At 42.7% G+C, this 24368-nt stretch overlaps 1 protein-coding gene and 1 long non-coding RNA gene across 4 annotated transcripts in view; one reads left to right on the top strand and one right to left on the bottom strand.

Moving 5' to 3' along the window:
- Positions 1 to 24368, top strand: part of MTHFD1L (methylenetetrahydrofolate dehydrogenase (NADP+ dependent) 1 like) — a 191436-nt gene that overhangs the window by 161594 nt on the left and 5474 nt on the right. For all 3 annotated transcript variants that reach the window (XM_023633058.2, XM_023633056.2, XM_070256470.1), the window contains exon 27: positions 23588 to 23699. In XM_023633058.2, the coding sequence (XP_023488826.1) occupies positions 23588 to 23677 (90 nt within the window). In that variant the 3' untranslated portion in view covers positions 23678 to 23699. The remainder of the gene's footprint in view (positions 1 to 23587; positions 23700 to 24368) is intronic.
- On the bottom strand, positions 1127 to 14782 carry LOC138921670 (uncharacterized). Its single transcript, XR_011434444.1, has 3 exons — positions 14615 to 14782; positions 3203 to 7093; positions 1127 to 2097 (listed from the first exon to the last, which is right to left on the bottom strand). It is a non-coding gene; the product is annotated as an uncharacterized lncRNA (long non-coding RNA).

Here is a 24368-nt window from a genome sequence, read left to right as displayed (position 1 = left end):
TACTTTTTGGTGAGTATAAATAGAGAATTTTGCATTATTCTGAATTGTCTCGGGATATCATGAAAGACGTGCAGAGTCGAACTTAGTAGTAGAGTGTAGATTTTCAAACAAGTTGCAGGTCATTTGCATGATCTCAAAATGCATATTAAAAAAGAAACAGAATATTTCCCTCTTGAATCTTTATTCCTATCTCAGCTTCATTTACTGCCTCATTTGTCATCCAAACAGTCTTTGTTCTTCCAGCTTTCAAACATGATTAATTGAAACTGTGCAGCATAGCATAGGAACAAGGCTGAATATTTTGTAAGATGAGTAATCTAGTTAAACGCCCATCTTTCTTTTCTTTTATACTTTACCAACAAATATGTCTTATGCAGATGGAAGGGCAGTTTGCATATTTCTCTGTTCAAAATTTTGTGCTTTTGCAGAGCGTGTTTCCTTTCCATTAAGCTAGCCAAAAATAATATTGACAAATCCATGAAGCCTTCCATCTGATACTGTTGCAAACTTATGCAAATGTATTTAGACAGTTAACTGAATAGAATAATTAAACATCCAAATGTCAACAATGGGAAGAAGAAAGTAACACCAGCTGTCATGTTACATTATCTGGCCTCAAGTTGGAAGTTAACGAGTGTTGGAAAATATACCTTTAAAACTAACGATCTGAATCGTGTTCCATTTTTTTTTCAACAGGGCGATAACTCGAATAAAGTACAGGGTCATATTATATAGTTGCCCCAGGGCGTTAGGAGTATTTCTGGGAGTGTTCACTTTCAGCACATGCTGCTTAGAATTTTAAAAGATACTCAGTGTATTTTTGTCATGAATCTTTCCACTGGGACCAGGCCACTCCTGGATGAACTCACAGATTGCGAGTTTCTCAAAATACATAATCAAATTGTTTGTCTTAAAAATAAACTATTTTAAAGTCCTAAAAGAATCAAAGAATGAAAATAAGGTTAATATTTGGCAAAAGTAATCAATTCGAGGAGTGGTCTCTTAAAAAACTCTGATTTCCCTTACAGAGTTTGTTTCCAAAGAAATTCACTTTGTATGTCATAAGTCTAAAATTTTTCTCTTCATGCCATTTCTTAAATTCCTGGTAAATTCCTTGAAGTGTTAATTTTTTTTTTTTAGCTTGTTGGAAATAGGGTGTTTCTTTCCAATTTAGTGAAGATTGGTTTAATACTCACCATTGTTCAAAAAAAAAAAATCTCTTAAAATATTAAACCCACTCATAGCTTATAACTTTTCAAGGTGGCAGATGTTTGCTAATCTTGACAAATGTGTCAATGTTCTTAGATGACCTCCTGCACATTTCCTCACAGTTTTGTGCCGATGTGGTGTGATTTAATTTAGGAGTATCTGAAATGCCGCTGCAGTCTAACAGCCGAGGACACGTTAGCACAGAAGGAGCTCTTTAGGCAAGCGGATGACCTCCTTTTCTGTGGGAGGGAAGGCCTGCTGGGGCGTCAGGCCGTGGTGGCTCCACCTCCCCTGGCCGTCCTTGCTACTGTCCCCACTCCCTCCATCACTTCCCCCTCTGAGGGCCCTGGGCAGGGGGCTGTGGCGGAGTCCTTCCTAGCCAGTGAGGCCTGACACTCATTGTGTTTGTCAGAACTGTCTTTTGGTTGCAAGTAAGAGAAACTCAACTCAAACTTCTGTAAAAGGAGGGAATGAAATGACCCAGATAACCAAAAAGTTCCAGGGGTCTGGCTTTAGCCACGGCTGGGGTCAGGATTCTGGCTCTTGCTCTGCATTTCTCAGCCCTGCCTCCCTCAGAGCGATGCCCTCCACTCCCTGAGTGGCCTACTTCAAACTTCAAGCTCACTCTCCCAGAGGAAGAGGAAACTTCTCTCTCACCACCTGCATGTCAGCATTCAGGAGTCCCCTGACAAGCCCCGTTAGCTTCCTGTCCCAGTCCTGACCCATCCGTGTGGCCAGCCAGGGGGTGACTGTCATGTTCATCCTGTGAGGGAAGGAGGGACAGACCCCACGCACTGCTTGCAAGTGGCCTCCACACTTACGAGAAGACCAGGACGAGAGCGCTGGTGAGGCAGGACCCCAAAGGCTGCTGCTCAGACTGCGCCTGGTCTGTAGAGTGAATGAATGTGAATAAGTCTGGTGTCTCCCATAAGCAAAAACTACTATTAGTTATACATAGATGTTTGCGTATATGAAATACAAAGTCATTTAAAAGCATAACACTCAATTTCTAGGAGCTCCTTCTCATTACACATTTTCACGTGGAATGGGTTTTACTACATAGGAATTAATTTTCTTCAAAAAGAGGTCACCATACTCATAAAGGTTGGATAGCATTCAGTTTTTTTTAAATAATGTTTTGGGGCCCTCCCGGTGGCATAGTGGTTAAGTTCGCGCACTCGCTTTGGTGACTTGGGGTTGGCCAGTTCGGATCCTGGGCATGACACACACACTGCTCATCAGGCCATGCTGTGGCGGCTTCCCACATAGAAGAACTAGAAGGACTTACAACTAGGATATACAACTACGTACTGAGGCTTTGGGGAGAAAAAAAATAAAGTTTTAAATCTAGATCTCTCTAATCCCAAATTCATGTGCTCTCCATTGTACTTCCTGTGCCTTAGGGAAAATGACAAGTAAAAGGGAAACCAGATAATGGGAAACACTTTTTAAAAAATAAATAAATAAATCAAATAAGATAATGTTTTGGCTTAAAAAGAACCACAGGAAAAGTGGGTTGCTCCTTAGTCTATTCCTGGCCCTTCCGAAGAGTCAGTGGCCAGAGGGCATCCTTTCTGCAATGCATGAACCTCCCTCCAGCCCCTACCTGTGTCCTCCCAGACTTGAGGTTTCTCATCTCATTCTCACAAAATTCCTACGGTTACTTATCTTATTCCTTATTCATAGTCAACATCAAAGCAGCGTATGTAGATCTTTGTAGTCCATATTAGTGTTAAAAACATATCAATTTAATTATTATAAAATCAAATTATGTTAGTTTAACCACTTACAAGTATCACAAATTATTTAATCATTTTTTTTAAATCGCAGTTTTTGTTAGGTTCATAAGTAATCCAATACCAGCTTATTGCCTGATAACCCTGGAAATAAGATTGTGTTAACTTAAATACAGGTAGACAACTATGTATATATAAACACATATCTCCATGTACTCGTACAGTGAAATCTTTCAAACCCACTGACCGAGGCTTACCATGTGGTCGCTTCTTCTCCGGGAATTGGAACGTGGTGGCCACCTGCCAGCTTGGCATCACCATTCATTCCTTTCCTTTCTGCTGACGTCGTGCGGACACCAGCCAGACGACCTCCGACGTGTCCCGTGTATTGCATGTGGACCTCTGGTGCATGTAAACAGTGGATGGCTATTCTTGGTTGCATGTTAGTAACTTTTAGTCAGGCCCTAAGAGATATCCAGGAGGACTTGAAAGTAGTGTTTGAATAAAAAGTTTGTTCTCAGGCATGGCTACATAAAAGAGGTGAGTGATGCTAAACAGATAACAAAATTCTGATTAATTCCGTTGGCAACAGAGGAGACTTCTGGGTAAACAAAGCCCAACGACAGCTAGAATACAGATCTGATAACGGCACTGTGCTTTGATTAAATCAAAAGATGACAGAGGAAAGTTTGTGCTAGTCCTCCTGTCTGTAGCAACAGAGGCGTGCTTGCCTGACCACACTGAAGTAGAAAAGCCACATTGTGATTTTGTGGGGGGCTGTTGCCTTTTGCCCAGGGAGCCATTAAGAGGAACTTGAGCCAAGATCTTATCGATGATGGAGATGGAGACACCTCAGGACTTTCCAGTATCGTTTTTCACTTTTTGTTCTTGGACATGGTTAATAACGCTGCCAGATCTTTCAAATCCTGAGGCATTTCCCCGTGGCTCCAAGTAGCTGCTGCGGGTCGGGTTCTTCTTGAACTGAAGGTTCCGTTACAACATCCATATGCTTTCCAGCCCGCTCCCTGCCCTTCACTCTTTCAGCATTTTTTCAGACTTTGAATGTTTCCATCCACTGATCCCAGGAGACTCTCTCAGTATTCTGAGTACACAGCCCGATTATTTTTTTCAAAGGTTAAATAGAAATTTCTTAAGCTTAATATGAATTGCATAAATTTTTTAACTTAAAAATCATTCCCTTACAACCTAAGAGAGTTATACTTGACAGTATATAAAAGCTAAGGACTTAAGAACTTAAGTAGGCGAGAACGTTACTGTTCTCTCCACACTTGGCATTGTCGACAAGGACCCATTTGTGGAAGGGGTCATCAATATCCTTAAGAGTGGTATCACTGCTTGTCCGCAGTCTTCCTTCTTTTGAACTCAGCTTGGTTTCTTTGAAGCACTGATCTTGGTATTCAGCTTTGATTCCTTCCCTGTGGACTTGTGCCAGTGTGCCTGATTTCATTAAATTTTTGGAAAGGACTAAAACTATGGTATGGTTTTATTGCAATCCTTACATCAATCATAATTTGGGGACAGTCTTGGCGAAAGATGAGGAATTCAGCCTGGGAGGCTGGGGAAGGCGGGGCCAGTGGCAAGGGGGGTGGGGTGCAGCAAGTCCTGATTTCATGTTTTCAGTGCAGCCGCCTCTACCCAATGGTTTTTCAGCTGTGGCTTGGTTCCAAAGTGACTGCAGACATAAGGCCCGAACCCAGGTACATGAGACCACACGATTACACAATGTTCAATTAGGTGCTTTTCTTTTTCTTGATAGGGACCTCTGGCCCTCCAGGTTATACAGCCAGGAAGGGTAAGGCATGGTCAAGAACAAACAAGTTGTTCCCTTGCTGGCTCAGTAGGGCAGAAGACTTTCAGATGCTGGCTCGTCATGACAAAAGCTAAATACAGAATCCATACAGTAGATTCTAGCCTACTCTGTGCTTTTTCCCTTTCCTACTCCTCACCTTGGCCAAATTCCCTATGATGCTGTTTTCCTATTGCATTCATCTCCCCTGGATCTATAACTTTGGTTTTTCATCTTCGGAAAGCGCCCCCTCCCATTATTAGCTAAACCCCTTTGCTTTGGCGACTTTTCTTCTTCGATAGGCCTGTGTTTCTTCAGTGAGCATCGTGTGTCCTTGGTTCTAGTTAACTGCCTATCCAAGGATCACCTCCCTGTTAAGGGCCCTCTGGTGACCCTCTCATCTCAGAGCCAGTTGGGGCCTTTGGGGCCATTTGCCAGACAATCCCATGTGACAACGGGCCAGGTCTAAAAGGAAATTAGCAAGTACTAGATCACCCCAGTGCCATTTCAGAGCTCTCATAGATCCCACAACGAATCCCATTGATACACCGAACACGCCACAGAAGCTGTGTTTTCTACTTCAGTGCACAAAACACCGCCTCTTAAACATCGACGAGTGGGTGCCGCTCTTACATTGACACAGAGTACCTGGTTCTGTCCTACTCTGAGTGAGCAAGAGTGAGTGTCATTCTTTCAGCCTTCAGATGACACACACATAGGCTTCCACCTCTAGCCCAAGTGGAACAGAAGGTTTTGCTTTTTGGTGCAAGAAGATGTCACATCTCCAAGAACTCAGGTGTTTTCCCAATGGAAGAAAATTAGATTCCAAGTAAAAGTTGTAGCTAGAATCTACAAAGTAGGTTTTATGAATTAGAATCAATGAATTGCATGCTGCAAATTAGAACTCCATGAATTAAAATCTATGAAGTGGACTCTAAGCAAACAACACTATGATTAACGTACCACCACTCATATCTTGTAAACTGAGAATGACTCTCCTATAGAATTGAGAATATACCGGACTAATGCCCTTGACCTTTCATTTTTGGAAAATGTGTGTATTGTCGAACCAGTAATCTAGATTCGAAACACCGTCACCAGGTTGACATCTGCACTTTACTGGTTATAAAATGGTTTTGGTGTCTTTAAGTTACAGAAGACCCACATTCCTCTGAAATTCATCTCTCTTGGCTTTTATTAAACCCTTTTGTCTGTAACATTGTCTGTTAGAACACAGGTCAGCAGATACTTTCTGTGAAGGCCCAGATAGTAAATATTTTTGGCCTTGCAGGCCGTAAGGTCTCTGTCCTCACTACTCAACTCTGCTGTCTTGGCACAAATGCTATTATAGTGCAAAAGCAGCCACAGACAATGTACAAACGAATGAGTGCTGCTGTGCTCCAATAAATCTTTATTTATAAAACCAGGCGGCTGGCCCAATTTGGCTGGTGGGCCATAGTTTTCTAACCTGTGATTTAGAAGAAAAGAGAGGTCCGTACAATTTTATGTTTGGATAATAAGCACGCAAAACTGTCTCAAGACTCCTGTTAACTTCTTTCCCTTTAGGAACTGGTTTTGCTTTCCCAGTGTCCCCAAGTACTGGTAGGAATGAAGTGAAAAGGGCGGAGATGCCACTCCCTGAGGCAGATGGCCAGCCCTGTTCTTACCCTCTCGGAAATCCCCATTGACTGCAGGGAGGGGAAGCAGCTGGGCTGGAAGCCCCCAGCCATTTCCCGTTTGTTTAGGGAATTCAAAGCCCTGCTGCAGGTCACTCTGCCTCAACTCTGAAATATAACAGCATACGAAATAAGTGTTATTTCTAGTCTTGCCACATCTAGCGGATATATGTGCTCGAAATTAAATTTTCACATAAGCGCCCAGTTTCCTTTGGCTTATAGAGGATTCCATTGCAATAGGAAGAATGGTTGTGGGACATGGAGATAGAAGGAGGAGAAAGTGAAAGGGAGATTTTGGTCAAAATGGAACAGCATCCTAAGCTAGGAGACAGGTGACGCTGATGGAACTGCGTGCTGTGGTAAAGTACATCGACATTAATGCTTTGTGTTATTTACATATGCGTGTATGAAAACTTCAGGCTTTATTGGCTGGGTTTCTGTGGGAAAATAGCTAGTGGGCTGATGGTGTGGCTGTCCTTCAGCATGCTGGAGAATTACTCAGACGCTTGTCAGATGCTGGAGCCACATACTTATTTGAGAATGTGCCATCATAGGAAGCTTTCATTCACCAAGGTCACGGAGAGGGCAGCAGAGGGAGGCACACTGAGCTTCAAACGGTTCTTGCTGCTCGTGTCGGAGGCGGAGCAGTGAAGTAAGGAGCTGGCCTGCCAAAAAAAGACAAGTTCAGAGAAAACCGACTTGTTTTGATAGAGAGAAGAGATAACTGAGCAGTAACTAAAGAATCGTCTTTTTTATTTTTGTTTTTCAATTTATAAATTTAAAGCTAAAATGTCTGTTGCCTAATTCCTGGTCATTTCTACAATTTTCTTCTTAAAAATTGTACACAATATTAATCTACATTAAGTACAGAATTTCTCATGCCTCCTTTTAAAGATCGCAAACAAACAAAAAGATTTCTGTGTTTATTTCATGTGTTAATAAATGAATGGAATTTTGGCTCTGGATTTAAGAAAGTGATTTAGTTTTTAGCTCATTGAATTGTGTGCCATTGGACTTCTATTATTAATATAATTCTATTATTGGACCGCTTATCTTAAAATCAAATTCTGTCATTATATATAATAGTACATTTTTTCCACTAACCTTATTCTTTAATTAGATGGAATGAGTGGCATAATAAGCTTTAAAACCTCCATCAGCCTATAAAATTCATACTCAGATTTATAAGCCAATGATATCTCACCCCTTGAGATATAATATTCTTAAAAGTCAAGTGCATTCTAGTGAAGGTAGGGTAAGAGGGACCAGATTTACCCTCCCGTTTGAAGCAACTAAACTCCTGGACAAAGTATATGAAAAAACATCACATAAGATGTGGGACATCAGGCAGCAAAGGACACTGATTCCTGAGAAACTGGAAACAAACAAGCTGAGCCCTCCAGTTGCCCCAGCCTACTGCCTGGAAATGTTCTAGGCTGCTGTGTTGGGAGAAGGAACCCAGGCAGAGCTCCACAAACTTCCTGAGTTGGAGACATGGAGCTGGGGTCCAGGAAAACCAAGGCAGCTAGAGTTTGCAGAGTACCTGAGAGGAAAGAGCTGCACAGGGAGAGATTCTCAAGCTCTACAGAGGGTCCTCCTTGAGTATCGGAGTGAGTCCTGATCAGTGTATGCATGTGAAGAAACTCCCCGAAGCCAGGGAAATAATCACCCAAAAGAATTCCAAGGAATCGTCTATGGCTCCTGCAGAGGACCAGGAAGGGGGGCCTGCTTCTTAGGCTTTAGCTTCATAATCTGAGCACACGGGTTAGAATACTGAGAATGGTCTTGCCTCAGTAGTAGGGAACAAATTAATCCTAGACCAAACACAGCTCTGGTCCCACCCAACAAACCTTTAAAAGCAAAACCCAAAAAGATCAAATTGGGTCCAAGTAACTCAACTGTGTCCCAGAACAAAGTATAAAAATATTTATAAAAATACAAAACTATCCAGTGCCCAAGAAGATGAAATGTCTGACATCCAACCCAGAATCATCAGGCATGCAAACAAGTGGGAAAATACCACCTATAATGAAAAAAATCAATCAAAATTAACCCTTAAATGACACAGATGATAGACTTCGTTGACAGAGACATTAAAACAATTATTATGAAAGTAAGCTGTATGTTCAAGAAACTAGAGGAAAGATTTCACATGTTACGTAGAGACAAAAAAGATATAAAAAAGACAAATCAAACTTTTAGAGATGAAGACTACAATGTCTGAGATGAAAAAATACTGTGATTAATGGCAGATTAGGTGTTACCGAGAAAAGATTAGTCACTTGAAGACAGAGCAATAGAAGCTATCCAAAATGAAACAGAAAAGGGCTGAAAAAAATGAAGAGAGCATCAGTAAGCCTTGGGACAATTTCAGGTCTTGAAAAATACATATAATTAGAGTCCCACAGGAGAGAAAGGAGAAGACTGAAAATATTTTGAGAAATAATGGCCAAAATTGTTTCTAACTTGACAGAAACTATAAACCTACAGATTCAAGAAGCTCAACAAACCCAAAGTACAAGAAATGTGAAGAAAATTACAGCAAGGCACATCTTAAATTGCTTAAATGGGTGAAAGGGTCAAAAGGTACAAATTGCTAGTTATAAAAATAAATAAGTCCTGGGGATGTAAGTACAACATGGTGACTATAGTTAATAATATTGTATTGTGTATTTGAAAGTTGCTGAGAGAATAGATCTTAAAATTTCTCATTACGAGAAAAAGATTCTTGTAATTATGTATGGTGACAGATGTTAACTAGAGTTAGTGTGGTGATCATTTTGCAATATATACAAATATCAAACCATTATGTTGTATGTCTGAAACTAATATAATATTATATGTCAATTATAACTTGTTAAAAAAAATTTTTTAATTGCTTATAACTGACAAGAAAGAATCTTAAAAATAAGCAGAGGATAAAAGGCACTTTGTGTACAGAAAAACAAAGATAAATTGACAGCTGGAGGCCTGGCCCAGTGATGCAGCGGTTAAGTTCACACGTTCCACTTCGGTGGCCTGGGGTTCGCCGGTTCGGATCCCCGGTGCTGACATGGCACTGCTTGGCAAGCCATGCTGTGGTAGGCATCCCACATATAAAGCAGGAGAAGATGGGCACGGATGTTGGCTCAGGGCCAGTCTTCCTCAGCAAAAAGAGGAAGATTGGCAGCAGATGTTAGCTCAGGGCTAATCTTCCTCAAAAAAAAAAAAAATTGACAGCTGATTTCTTATCGGAAACAATGCAGACTGGAAGACAGTAGGGCAACATCTTTCTCAAAATGAAAATTCTCAAATTAGAATTCTCTACCTGGTTAAAATATCTTTCAAAAACTAAGGCGAAATAAAGACTTTTTTAGACAAGCAAAACCTGAAAAGAGCCATCACTAGCCAACCTGAAGTACAAGAAATATTAAAAGAAGTCCTTCAGGCAGAATGGAAATTACACCAGACAGAAACCTGGGTTTACTCAAAGAAATGAAGAGCCCCAGAAATAGTAACCACATGGGTAAACATCAAGACTTTTGTTCTTATTTAAGTCTCTTTGAAAGATAAATGACTATATGAAGCAAAAATAATAGAAAGGTAGTGTGGGGTTTATAAAATATGTGAAGGAAAATATAGGACAAATAGCACAAAGTCCAGGAAGAAAGAAATGGAAATATACTTTGTTAGACTCATACTATGTATGAAGTGATTTAATATCACTTGAAGGTAGACTGTGAAAAGTTGTGTATGTCATAAACACTAAGGAAACCACCGAAATAACACAACAAAGAGTTATAGTTAATAAACCAGCAAAGAAATAAAATGAAATCATTAAAAATAATCCAAAGAAGGCAGAAAAGGAACAAAGAACAAATCTGACAAAGAGAAAAAAGACTAGCAAGACAGTAGATTTAAACCCAACTCTATCAATAATTACATTAAACATAAATGATCTAAATGCCCTAATTAAAAGACGGAGGTTGTCAGATTGGCTTAAAATGCAAGACCCAACTGTATGCTGCCAATGAGAAAGCCATTTTAAAGACATAGGTAAGTTAAAGGAAAAAGGCTGGGAAAATGCTCGTACTAATGAAAAACAAAGCTAGAGTGGTTATCAAAATAGAAGTAGAGGCAGGAATATTATCAAGGAAAAGGGGCTTGTTTCATAATTGTAAATGGGCCGTTTCATCAACAGGAATAATAATCCTACGTGTTTATGTATCTAGTAACAAAGCTTCAACATATATGAAGCAAAGCTGTGAGAGAAAACAGAGAAAACCACAAATGTAGTCATATTTTAAAACCCCTCTCAGAACAAGTAAACAGAAAGTGAATGAGGAGATAGAAGACTAGAACAATACTACGACCCCGCTTGACCTAATGGCATTAATTGAACGCTCCACCTAACAACAGCAGAATACACATTCTTTTCAAATGTACACAGAGTATTTGCCAAGACAGACCATATTCTGGGCCACAAATTAAGTCTCAATAAATTTTAAAGGATTCATATCATACAAAATATGTTCTCTAACCACAATGGAATTAAATTAGGAATCAACACTGAAAGACATCTGGAAAAACCCCAAATATCTGGAAACTAAATAGGCCACAGAGAGGGAGAATACATTTGCAAATCATCAAACAACTCTTTTAAAAAAGGAGTAAAAGATTTGAATGGACACTTCACCCAGGAAAATAATACGGGTAATAAGCACATGAAAATATTAGGGAAACTCAAATTAAAGCCACAACAAGATACTACTACATAGCCATTAGAATATCTGAAGTTAAAAAGACTGATCATATGAAATGATAGTGAGGATGTGAACAACTGGAACTGACATAGACAGCTGGTAGGAATATATAATAGTACAACCCCTTTAGAAAACAGTTTGATAATTTCTTTAAAAGTTACACACGCACCTACCATATGATCGAGTCACTCCATCCCTAAGTATTTACTCAAGAGAAACAAAACATACGTCCATATAAAGATCCATACACACATGTTCGTAGCAGCTTGTTTTGTGTTAGCAGACAATAAACTTTGCACTTAAATATGGGCAGCTTATTGTGTACTAAATAATGCGATGTTTTTAAAATAAAGTTCCAGAAAGTAGGAAACTAAGAGAAAAAAATTTAAAAGAGAAAGATAAGTGTGTTAATTTTCTATGCTGTATAACAAATTGCCGCAGATTAGCAGCCTAAAACGATACGTGCTTGTTGTCTCACAGTTGCTGTGGATCAGGAGTCCAAGCGCAGCCTACTGAAGTTCTCTGCTTCCGGCTGCAGTAACGGCATCAGCTGGGGCTGTGGTCTCATCTGAGGATGGAGTCCTCTTCCAAGCTCACGGGTTGTTGGCAGTTTCCGGGTCCTCACGGTTGTGGGACTGAGGGCCCAGCCTTTTGCTGGCTTCCGTGGGAGGCCACACTCAAGTCTGGCAGGCCACGTGTGGTTTTTGCCACGTGGCCTTCTTAGGCTCTCTCATACCATAGTAGCTGGTTGAGAGCCAACGTGGGGGGAAGTTTTGCCCTTGAATCTGCGGAGACCGAGGGACATCCTATCAATGTGCCGTGTTCTCTTGGTTAGAAGCAAGTCGCAGTCTCACCTGCACTCGAGGAGAGGGAGTTATTGGGAGTCACCCCAATCTGGGTACAGCAAATGGAAAATGAGACAATAGAAAAGACTAGAGGAGAATCCTTAGGCTCATGGCAAAGGGAGAGATCCCAGTAGGTCTACAGGATGATGCAAGGGAAACTAATCTCATGCTCGGACGTACAAAGGGATGACCTAAGCTGTCAGGGTGCATTGGTGCATGAATGACGGGGATGTAGAAACCTAAGCTAACAAAGATACAAGACAGTTATTAACTCTAGGAGAAACAGGGGTCAGACAGCTATGTAGATGTGTGATGTATGTATGAATATGTATGGGGGCCTCACTGTGAATGATATTTACATAGTCCTCATAAATCTTGATAGAACCAAAAGGAATGATAGTTCTGTATTTGAGAGATGGAAAGAGGATGGGGGATCACGGGTAGTAGGCTGTAAGAGAGCTAAATCCTCATCTTCTGTATTAGAAAGCCAAGAGATAGTATCTGAAGTTGCACATCAAGAAGGAGCAGTGAAAGGTTAAAAGAAGAAGCTGAGAGATGATGGTGGTTGCCTCCGAGGAGAAGGAATGCAGCTGGGACAGCAGTGGACAGGGAACTGTCGTTTTTTATAGTATGCCTTAAGGAACAGCGTGACCTTTCAAGCCAGGTGCATGACTTACTTTGATAAAAAATAACTTTAAAAAAAGAGAATCTGTCATCTTTGCTCTCTTAGTGTTTCTCCTTATTTTTAATATCTTCTCTGTATTTGTGAGAAACAGAGGGAGAGGTGCATGATTTGCGAATGATCTAAAGATATTTGGTCCACAGTTTTCTTTCTCTTCCACTGCATTAACCCAGAGGAAGCAGGTCTGGGCGGCTGCTGTGACCCCGCAGTGTTGGAGGCCCCAGGAGGGGCAGCTGGGTGCGCACTTCCCAGTTAGTAGCTGCACCCACGTAGAACTTTATTGTCTTTAATTATTGTCTCCTTGCCGTGAGAAAGAGCGTTCTACTTAGAGAAGCCTCTGCAAGTACCATAATTAGGACTCTCAGTCCGGGAACTGGGGAAAGTTAAAGTAGGGGGAAAACGTATTTTGTTGATGTTCATTGATAAAGTGGATAGAGGGAAGGAAGTACTCATATAAGTTTGATGTACGGTCCTGTGTCTGTTAACAATGGGGATATGTTCTGAGAAGTGCATCGTCAGGCAATTTTGTCGTTGTGCAAACATCACAGAGTGTGTTTACACAAAACTAGATGGTAGAGCCTACTACACACTTAGGCTGTAGGGTACTGATCTTACGGGACCCCCGTCACACACACGGTCTGTCGACTGAAATGTTATGCGGCACGTGACTGTATTAGTTTGCTGGGGCTGCCATAGCAAATTACCACGGACTGGGGGCTTAAACACAGAAGCTTATTTTCTCCCCATTCTGGAGGCCAGAAGTCCAAGACCAATGTGTCAGCCGGTTGGTTTCTCCCGAGGCCTCTCTCCTTGGCTTGCAGGTGGCCTTGTCCTCATACGGCCCATCTTGTATGTGCATGCGTCCCTGACGTCTCCTTCTCTTCTTATGAGGACACCAGTCCTGTTAGATTAGGGCCCCGCCTTTACGACCCTATTTAATGTAAATTTCCTCTGTGAGGCCCTGTCTTCCAACACAGTCATGTGGGAGGCTAGGGCTTCACCATAGGAGCTTGAGGGAGACACAATTCAGTCCCTTACATACCGCAGATCACGTCTAGACCCAGTCTGCGGCTGAGCATTCAATCGGCATCTGATCTGAACCCACCTGTAAGAAAAAGTTGCAGAACAACCTAGGCCTCTAGTAGTTAAAGTAGTTACATTAGGTGGCAGGGCAGTCACAAATTCTTTCCTGATTCAGTTTCCTCATCCAGCCTTGGCCAAGAGCCCGGTTAGCGAACATTCGAGGAGGCAACTCCCACCCCTCCCCATCCGCCCCCCTCCCACCTTCCCCCAGACCACTCCTTTGCCCCTGTCCCAGGAGAAGCATAAAGGGGACGTTTAAATAGTGGATATAGTTTCCCTCTGTCTTGTTTTCCTGCTTACCAGCTCATTATCTCTGGGGAGGAGCTGGGGGTGGGGGCACGGTGAAAACAAAAGGGAAATGCTAAATTACATGGACAGCTGTCTTTGATAACAAGCTCCTTGCAGAAAAAGACCAGATCGGCTAAGTAAAAGCCATTTTAGTCATCCCTCGTGCCTGCCTTCTCTTCCCTTCCCCTCCATCTTCTCTCTGCTTAAAGGGCTTACAGAATAGTGATTTAATTGCCAGTAGGACCTTGAAAACCCATGCCCAGAACATCACAGTTCATTTGCAGAAAATGAGCTTCTCAGAAACTAGAATTTGATTACTTAATATTGAGTTTCCAGACAGTGAAACATTATTAAATTGGTTTGTTTTGCCAAAGCTAGTGGAGATGCTCATGGCATGCCACCTGTCAGTCAAATGGCTGCTGAATGAACACGCTGCAGAAATTCTAGGAGAAAGCAGCAGCCTGTGGCAATCGAATTCCTGCTCGGCCTGCACAAAGAGAGTAGTCTTCTTTTCATTTCCTGAAAAAGCTCAGTTTAGAATCATACCTGTTTTTAGTTTCGTCACACTTCTGAAGGTTTCTCTTTTAAAACAATCCTTGTCCTTGATCAGAGCGGTCCCTGTTTGCTTGAAGACTTTAGGTTCCTGGCTATTGGGTTTAGGTTCAGATGTGATTGCCGTAATTATGAATAACAGCAAGTGTGGCTTTTAAAATTGTACAGCCAGCCCTGATGGCCTAGTGGTTAAAGTTCAGCGCTGACCGCTTTGGCAGCCCAGGTTCATTTCCCGGTCATGGAACCTCACTACCCATCTGTCAGTTGCCATGCTGTGGCCACATGGAAAAACTAGAAGGACTTACAATTAGGATATACAACCATGCAGTGGGGCTTGGGGGAAGAAAAAAGAAATTGTAGAGCCGGAAAAATTAGGGGAAAATCTCATAAAACTTCTTTCTCATTAAAAAAAACATGTAATCAGTCATTGATCAGATTTGTTTTCAAATTTTCTTTTTCTGTTTCTTTCATAACTTACAACACATTCACTTCAACTAGACAATTATGTTGTCGATTCTTTAATAAAATGACAATAGTATCTATTATGTATTAAACACTAAATTAGGATCTTTTCTTTATCTGGTTTCAGTTTTGAAATAGACTGGGTCATGTAGATATTTTTATACTCCGACCATCTTTCTAGATAAGGAGCCGAGGCTCAGTGAAATAACTCCCCAAGAACCTGCAAGTGTGCAGGAGTGGCTCTCTTCCCACCACCCATTCAGAGTCCTGATTGGGTTATTGCTACCCCCCCGACTTTGACTACCTCTTGGAATCTTTACTCTTCCACATCTCGTTCCTAATTGGCCTAGAGGATGCCACACAACCTGTAAGTGGCAATCTGAAACCTCTCCTCCCTGCTCTGTCTCAGGGAGCTGTTGACAGGCTCAGCCATGGCCGTGATGGCGAAGTGAGGAAGGGCAGGGCCACGTTGCCACAGCTCTCCTGTGGAAATATGGAGAATGGAATGTAAGCAATTTAATACCTGTGTAAGGGGGCTTTGATGTATCTTTTTGCTAATGAATACAAACAAGGCATGTAAGTGATTGACAGCCCAACTGGTTGATCAACAGTAGCATTGTTTTAAAACTCTCTTGGATTTTGCCAACCCACTAAAGTCAGTTACCGGAGCAAATTCCAAACATAGTTATGCAACATTTTCCCTGAAATTTTTAAGTAAAAATTGATACGGCTGTTAGGTTATTTCAGCAGATAATGGTATTTACACTTTTCAGATGGAGTAAATAATCCGTGTCCCACAGCTGGTCCCTAAAGAGTAGCAAGCCTGTTATTTTTAAGGAAAAACTCTTGCTGTTACTGGATGTGTATCATTTTGGAGATTTTTTTTTTTGACAGTTGTAAGGTGTGATTTACTCATGGCTAACTGCCATGACAAGTTTTTTAAGATGTCATTAGGAAAGATACTACCTCGAGTGTAAGCTGTGTGACATATTCTTAAGTGTTACAGTTTAAAAGGAATCAAGACTAAAATTGTAAAGAAAGTGAATTTACTTTACCAATTCGTGTACAATTATTTACATGATATTGTAGCTGAAATAGCAGCAGCTTGACAGGATGTGTGGGCTCCCATCGCAGAGACAGCTCAGAACATTTCGGTGTGCAGTTCCAGCCCTGGTGAGTTCGTCCTTCCCCTCTGCAGTTTAAGCACACACGCTGCCACCAAGGGGCAGTGACACTCAATGCCATGATGCAAGGGAGGCATCAGGGCTCAGTGGTTAGGGTCGGGACCTTGGAGTCATACTGTCTGTGTTTGAATTGCGGCTCCATCAGGTATAAGCCTTGTGATTTGGGACCCATGATTGCACTTCTCCATGCCTCATTTTCCTATCTACAAAATGAGGATAATGCAAATATAGTAACACTGACCTTGTGGGGTTGTAGGAATTAAATGAGATAGAGTGCACGTAAAGTGCTTAGCATAGTACCAGAGGTGTTAATACCATTGGAGTTGCCAGGGCACCAAATTATTGCTTTGGAAATTGATAAATAAAAGAAAGGAATCAAGAAAAGGAGCCACTAAAAAGGACATTCTTTCTTGCACTGGATATGACGGGGTGGCTCTTTGGCCTGGAGCTGCCCACATAGAGCAGGAGGCCTGAACATGAAACCAGCACCCAGAGGACAAGAGAGAGAAACCAGGGGCTGCAGGACACAGCCAAGCCTGCAGTGTGCCACCTCTGGTCTTCCGGGCATGGGGACTGGAAGGACATTATCTACTGAGCAAACCAGCATGGAGGCGTTCCTGGTAGCCACAGATGAAATCAGAGTAAGGGGTACCGTCCTTACAATCAGAACAAATAAAGGGGAAATAATTATTTGGGGTGCGGGGGAAGTCTTGTCAAATGCGTAGTGGTCTTTTCGTTAGTCCTTTGTAATATCTGATTCTTTGGCTTGTGCTTCAGGCACGCAAGAAAGGAGGAGAACATCGTCGTTTCCTTTCTGGTCTGTCTGACCCTTCTGCCTCACATTTATTTTTCTTTCCATCTAAAAGAATTCCCTCTGATCTCTCATTTTCCCAAAGCCAGGCCCATTGACTTTACGCATAGAACGTATCAGTGACAACTCTTGTTGACTCTGCCCACTCCAGCGGCATTCCTTGGTTTAGAAATTATCCCAATTACCTATTTTAAGTTTTAATCTCCCTGATAATCAAACTTCAGAATCATACATGTGGAATCACCCAATTTCTGTACGTAACTATACAAATATACGTTATATAGGCACATTGCTTATATAGGAATAGAAAACGACCTGGGCGTTTGCACAAGAAACTGTTGACAGGGGTTACCTCTGGGAAGCGGTATGAGGGGAGGGGGGCTTGACCTTTTGCTTCTACTGTTTTTTACTTTTATGTTGAAAATATTTTTCAAGTAAATTTTTAAAAACTGATAGAAAAGTTAGTGAGGGAGAGGCTTTCTACCACTGAAAGAAAATTATAGTTTCCTTTACAAAAGAAGAGAAAAAGAACTGTACTTGCTCAGCCTTTCATTCAAGGCTGTTGAAGTAAATTGGAATAACCTGAGCCGTGTGATACGGGCACAATGTGGTAGTTTTTATGTAATTGAACAGGACTTCCATCTTAGAAAACCATAAGTTAAGAATTTATGTTCATTCCTTTTTATATAAAAAGCAAAGAATGAAAAGAGGTGTTTTTTTTAAATAAAAAGTAGAGTGACTTGACCCAAATGTCCCAGTGATCTGCTTTATTGATCTGTCCTTCTGGAAGCAGACCAGGTCCTGGTCACCTGGGTGTCCTCATAGGGAGCATTCAGCAAAGGTTGGTGGGTTGAATGAAACATCGCCGTGTCCTTTCACATGGTGACAGGCACGCATTGGCCACCAGGAAAGATAAGTGCACTCTGACAGCACACACCCCCCCCGGCTCCCAGAATTTCCCTGGCTGCTAAACAGAGGCCACCTTTGGAATGTGGTCATACAAATACAGTCGTGAGTCGCTTAACGACCGGGATACGTTCTGAGAAATGTCATTAAGCTATTGCATCGTTATGTGAACATCATAGAGGGCACTTACACAAACCTGGATGGTACAGCCTACCACACACCTAGGCTGTATGGTACTGATCTTTTGGGACCACTGTCGTATGTGCGGCCCGTTGTCGACCGACATGTGTTACACAGCACACGACTGTAGATGTTACCTAACTGCCCTGAAAAATGTTCCAGAACATCCATCTCCACTAAGTCAAGAAAATGGAAGTCCCAGTGGGAGCAGCACCATCTGTTTTCATTATAAAGATTTTTAATCTCTCTTCTTTCCTTTCAGTCCCTGGACATTTATATGGGCCATGTTTCCTCATGCATCATGTTAGAGTAGCTCGTTTAATTATCTGAATGACCAATAGATATAAATGGTTCTGTCCTCACATGCAAAGAAGGAGAAGGGAAGAAATGGGAAGAGAAAGTCCAATCCCTGAGAAGTTTGCCTTTTCTTAGTTTGTTTCCTAATTCTCCATATTTACGCATTTTTCCAGTTTTACGCATCTATTTTAAAAAGTTTATGAAGCGCCTAATATTATCAGGCACTATATGCACACTTGATCTTAGCCAAAAGGCCAAGAAGTGATGGGCACTGTGTTTACTAGTCAGAAAATACTTTTGCTTAATGAAGACTTTAAATTTTTAAGTTATTATTTCATCAAAAAAACCCTTTTTATTTAAATTACACCATAATGAAGTTAACCATTATAGTCTTTTGGGTTGTTGTCAAATTTTTGAAACGAGATGCTATGTATCAGCTGTGTTCAGTTGCCTATTAGAGGAGGAAGGAAGTGGGTAGAAGGAATTTCACTTCAGATCCCGAATGGTGGGAACAAAAAAGATGTGAGCAAAAATGCTGCTTTCTTTCCTGAACCAAAATAAAACGGGGTGATTTATTCAGTAGGAAAACATAGTAGATTGGAGGAGAAGTCAGAATATAAATTATTTCACAAACACAACAGAATTAACTACAAGGATATTTTGCTTAAAGTAGAAATTATGATTCCATCACTTTATGAAACAGAATTAGTAATAATTTTTCTACTCATGCCAAGACTATTCTTTTATTTTTTAATGACTAATTTTATTTTTTAATGACTAATTAACTATATGACTATTTTCTCTTTCCTAAATTTAATGTATGTTTATAAAGGCTATTCATAGAACTCATCATTTCTCCAAAATGAGCTTAACCTGAAATCAGGATAGATTTGGAAGATTCATTGTAGTTAGAATTAGGGTCATGAAGGGCAAAAGCCGTATTTTTCAGCTTTTGTAAAAGAATTTATTAATGCAGCATGACAAGTAAGTACAATTTAGTGGCTCCTTCGTTATTTTAAGCAGGAGGCCTCCTTCAAGGCCACAGAAATAAAGTCAACATAGATCACCACTGACCCCAGGCGTGGGGTCAGAGGTCACCTCCCGAGGGCTGTCCGAATTCTTCCTTCCTGTGGTGCTGCTCTGACTTGTCAGGGGGCTGCGGTCCTTTGATGACCGAGTTTTTTATTGGGAGAGAATTTGATGCGAATGTATAAGGTCTTGTTAACATAATTCCATATTATGGCTGCCCAGCGGGAGTTTTATTTTAAAAGCAGATTTATTGGACATGGCTCTTTGTCCACCAGGCAGGGAGTCTCGGCTCTGCAGGCTCCATGTGCTTTCTTATCTGTTATTGCTTATGCTAAATAAGTCGCCCTGATTCTCGGAAGTGACGATTGCATCACTGGAAAGGAGCGTGGGAGTCTTCTGATTGAACTCATTTTTCCCTCATTTGAGAGAAATAAGTTGAAAATAGAGGCAAGATATTTCACACTTCCTGGCATTTAATATTTTGGCCAGTTTTAGCTCCCTGTTTTGTGACAATCAGAATGATCAGAGAGGCATACTCTGATTCACTGGCCAATGCTCAACTCCAGGAACCGCACGAATCACACTCTACTTTTGTCAGCCTTAGTCTTGGAGCAGCTAAAAGTGAATGATGGAGAGTTGAATTTTCATGTCTGTGAAAATAGCATGTAAACAAGCAGAGAGTGCAACTGTGTGTTATCCACAATGGAAGCATCCATCGTATCGTTGGTCTGATGGGCCCAAATACACAGCCTTCGGGGTTCTTCCTGGATGTTCTCACCTCACCTGGATGTGGACCTGCCTCATACTGGCTTCTGACCTTGAATGAACAGTGTTGCAGCCTCAGAAGCAGCAGCCATAAAGTCTGGGTAACATCCTTGCTCGGAAATGTGCCTTCGACCTAGAGAGTTAACTTAAGCGATGGGGCAGCATCATTGTGGCTGAATAGATCATTCCTTTTTTTCTCTTAAACTATAAAATTCTGGTTGCTTTATCCAAATCCATAGACCACACGGATTATCGAGGCATCTTAAAATGCTCATGTCAGAATGCAGCTAGGCAGGAAAATTGAATGTGGAGTACTGGTGTGAGTGGTACCCAGGCAACTGGGAAAAAATGAGCCATTCCCACTGACGTCCCTTGTTTTTGATGTCCCAGTGCTAAACCAGTAAGCATGGGTTTCTTTCTGGGGTCTCCCCGGATGTGTGCAGCCACTGTAGTAACCAGAGAAAAATGTTATCTCTCGTCTAGGAACAGAAACTTCAGGAAGATAAGTAGCCATCCACAGACCTACAGTGTTAAGACACAAGAAGTCCCCACCACCTACAAGCAGGTTATTTGTAGTTAATTGTTTGAAATCCAGAGCACATTTTCCCAATGTTGTGTTATAAATGGACCTGTATTCCGGGCAGGCCTCAGAAGCCTTTTTAGCCCATAATATACCTAAAGGACAGTTCTCTGCAATCAGCAAAGCAGGAGCTAGCCACCACAGAGCGGAGTGTTTTATACATTCAGCCACATGGAGACCACATCCCATTGCCCCTTCACTCACAGTCTCCCGGGCCAGGTGGTTAATGAGGCCTGCAGGTGCACAGACTTCTTCCCCGACTTGCTGCTCGGGCCGGGAAGAAGTAGCAGCATCAGCAATGAAACGGGCTTTTCTCTCCCCTTCCTCCTCATCGCCTCTCCCCCTCTGCCACGGAGCTCCCCTGCCTGGTGCTAAAGCAAGGGGGGTGAGGCAGCAGTAGTGGCAAGAGGCATCCTAGGCCACACTGTCTAAGCCAGCCCTTCTCTTGTTTTTTCTGAGGAAGATTAGCCCTGAGCTAACGTCTGCCACAAATCCTCCTCTTTTTGCTGAGGAAGACTGGCCCTGAGCTAACATCCGTGCCCATCTTCCTCTGTTTTATATGTGGGACGCCCACCACAGCATGGCTTGCCAAGCGGTGCCATGTCCGCACCCGGGATCTGGACCAGTGAACCCCCGACCGCCAAAGTGCAATGTGCGAACTTAACCGCTGCGCCACTGGGCAGGCCCCTGAGCCAGCCCCTTCTCGTACTGTAATGTGCACACGATTAACCTGGGGACCTGCTGGAATTGCAGACTCTGACTCAGCAGGCCTGGGGTGGGCTCTGAGATCCTGAATTTCCAGTGAGCTCCCAGTGATGCCAACGCTATTGGTCCACAAAGCCCAGTATGAGTAGCCAGAGTCTGTCAGCATCATGGGGGGGGGGAGGGGGGGCGGTGGCAGAGAGGGAAATCCTGAGTCATTACAGAAAGGAAGTAGAGAGTGAGAGAGCCGAGCTCCATTATACAGGGCTTATCTAGGGTCTTTTTTTGCCAAGAACTCTCTGCCAGGTGGGAAGAAGCGGGCAAACCCTGGATGACCTTGAGGGCCAGCTGTGTCACGGCGTCATCTCATTAGAGCGTTCTTGGCCAGGGCAGGCAGGAGTTTTGCGAGACACAGCACTTAGCCCTCAGCTGAGCCAGGCTAAGCAGAATCCCAGGTGTCCTTCCTCTGAACGATGGATACAGCATTGCTTTACAGGCATCCTTTGTATGAAAGGTGCACTATGGAAGCACAGGAGGAGATCTGAGAGTCGGTAAGGAGTTGATCATCCAGGAGCCTCGCAATCTAGATCCTAGACTCTGTTTTAGTGGGTGAGAATCACCAATTTGTTGTTCATGCCATGGAGTCGATTCTGACTCCTAGGGACCCTGTGGACAGCAGAGTGGACCCCTGCCCGGTCTTTCTATGCCATCCTTTCACCGTCCAGCGCTGTATCAGACAATGCTCCACCACTATTCATAAGATTTTCATGGCCAATATTTCAGAAGTGGGTGGGCGGGACCTGCGTCCTAGTCTGTTTTAGTCTGGAAGCTCCGCTGAAACCTGTCCGCCATGAGTGACCCTCCTGGTATTTGAAATCCTGTTGGCACAGCTTTCAGCATCACAGCAACACTCAGCTGCCACAGTATGACAACCAACAGACAGGTGGGTCCCTGACTGGGAAACAGACCCGGGTGGAGGCAGAGAGAGCGCTAAATCTTAACCACAAGACCCCCAGGGCTGGCTGAGAATCACCAGTGGGAATTGGCAGTCTTCCCCAGGTCTCCCAGGGTTGCTGATGCACGTGGGCAGACAGCGCACTTTGGGAAACTGATCTGGATGCAGTGCAGCGAAGCAGTGAGGAGCGTGGGCCTGGTTCAGTCCTGCCTCCACCACTAACTGGCTGTATGTCCTTAAGCACATGCCTTTGTCCCTAAATAGCCTCTCTCCTCATTAGTGAAGTAGGACTAAAATTGGTACCTACCTCTGAGGCAGGTAGGGAACTTAAGTTACCCACGTGAGACTCACAGAGTGCCCCAGCGGTGGTGGCCGTGGCAGTGGTGGTGGTTGAAGGAGTAATTTGAGATGACAGACATGATGCAACATTTCCCATTTACTGCTTATTAGCTGGGTGACCTTGGGCAAGTGGTTTAACCTCTCTAAACCTGAGTTTCCTTCCTCGTCACATGGAAATAATAAAAGTACCCAGCTCATAGCATAGTCGAAAGGATAAGTGACATGCTCAGCCTCGTGCCCAGCGAGTTCTCAATAAACGTCAGTTACTGTTAGTCAGGAGCCGGAGAAATCTCTGTCTGGAGAATAGGCATTTGTAAACTGCTCCAAGAGTGGTAGATTTTACAAAAATGTGCCTTGGGCGCCGTAATTGGGGGTGAGGTGGAGGCCATCGCTCACTCCACTCACGGCCACTGTCCCTTCAACCAGAGGGCCTCATCTTTGTTGGGGTTCAGCGTTAAGATTTGACTTAGGGAAAAAAAGATTTAAAAATCACTCTTTTGCAGCTATGGTGTGCTGTGGGACCGTGGGGAGAGTAAATGGTCTGGATTTTCAGGAAGTTGACATTTGCCTTTTCTATTTCATTTCCTAAACAAAAGTGGAAACAGCAGACAGTGGATTTAAAGAGAGACGTGGATATCTGACCTAAAGTTCTACGAGGCTGAATGGAATCATCTAATTAATTTATGCCATTAGAGGTACAGTGTTTGGCGTGATCACGCCCTGGCATCTGCTAACACCGGACTTTTTTCTCCCCTAGATGAGCACCATGCCAGGGCTGCCCACGCGGCCCTGCTTTTACGACATCGATCTCGATACGGAAACAGAGCAAGTTAAAGGCTTGTTCTAGACTTTCACAGGACCCGGTTCAGGTAGGCTGTTGTGCTTTTACTTTTTTTTTCTTTTTCTTTTCCCCTGTCTTTTTTAGTTTTGTTTTGTTTTGTTTTTCTGATATTTATTACGAAAGTGGTCTGATAAGTTAATTTCCTGACGTGGTTACTAGAAATTTCTACCTAATGCCAGTGCGTGGCTTGGATCACTCCTGGCCGTGGATATGCAGTTCGATGGTCAGGACACAAGCTCTTGACGTCCCTGGACTCAAGTCCAGTGAAATCGTGTTTTCTCCAAATATAGATTTATCTAAGGCATCTCGTGCCATAACAAGGGAACCCTGTAAACTCATTATTCCTTTTCTAGAATTAAAACTAATATCTACCATCATTTTAAAAGAATAACGATACCTTCCTGCCACTTCTCTCTTGGTGCAGACTTAGAGTCATGTGATAAAGGAACTCGGGGTGCGTGTTTCCTAGGGCTGCCATCACAGAATATCACAGCTGGGTAGCTTACAGCAGAAATTTATTCTCCCCAGTTCCAGAGGCTGCAAGTCCAAAGTCAAGGTGTCAGCCAGGCCATGGACCCTCTGGCACAATCCTTCCGGGCCTCTTCCCAGCTGCTGGTGGTTGTCATCAGTCCGTGACATTCCTCAGCTTGCAGCCGCATGGCTCCAGGCTGGGCCTCCAGGGTCCTGTAGCATTCTC

Source organism: Equus caballus, chromosome 31 (assembly GCF_041296265.1).
Source record: "Equus caballus isolate H_3958 breed thoroughbred chromosome 31, TB-T2T, whole genome shotgun sequence".
NCBI classification, from domain to species: Eukaryota; Metazoa; Chordata; class Mammalia; order Perissodactyla; family Equidae; genus Equus; species Equus caballus.
The sequence above is the reverse complement of the archived record's forward strand: the minus strand, read 5'-3'. Positions and strand labels throughout refer to the sequence as shown.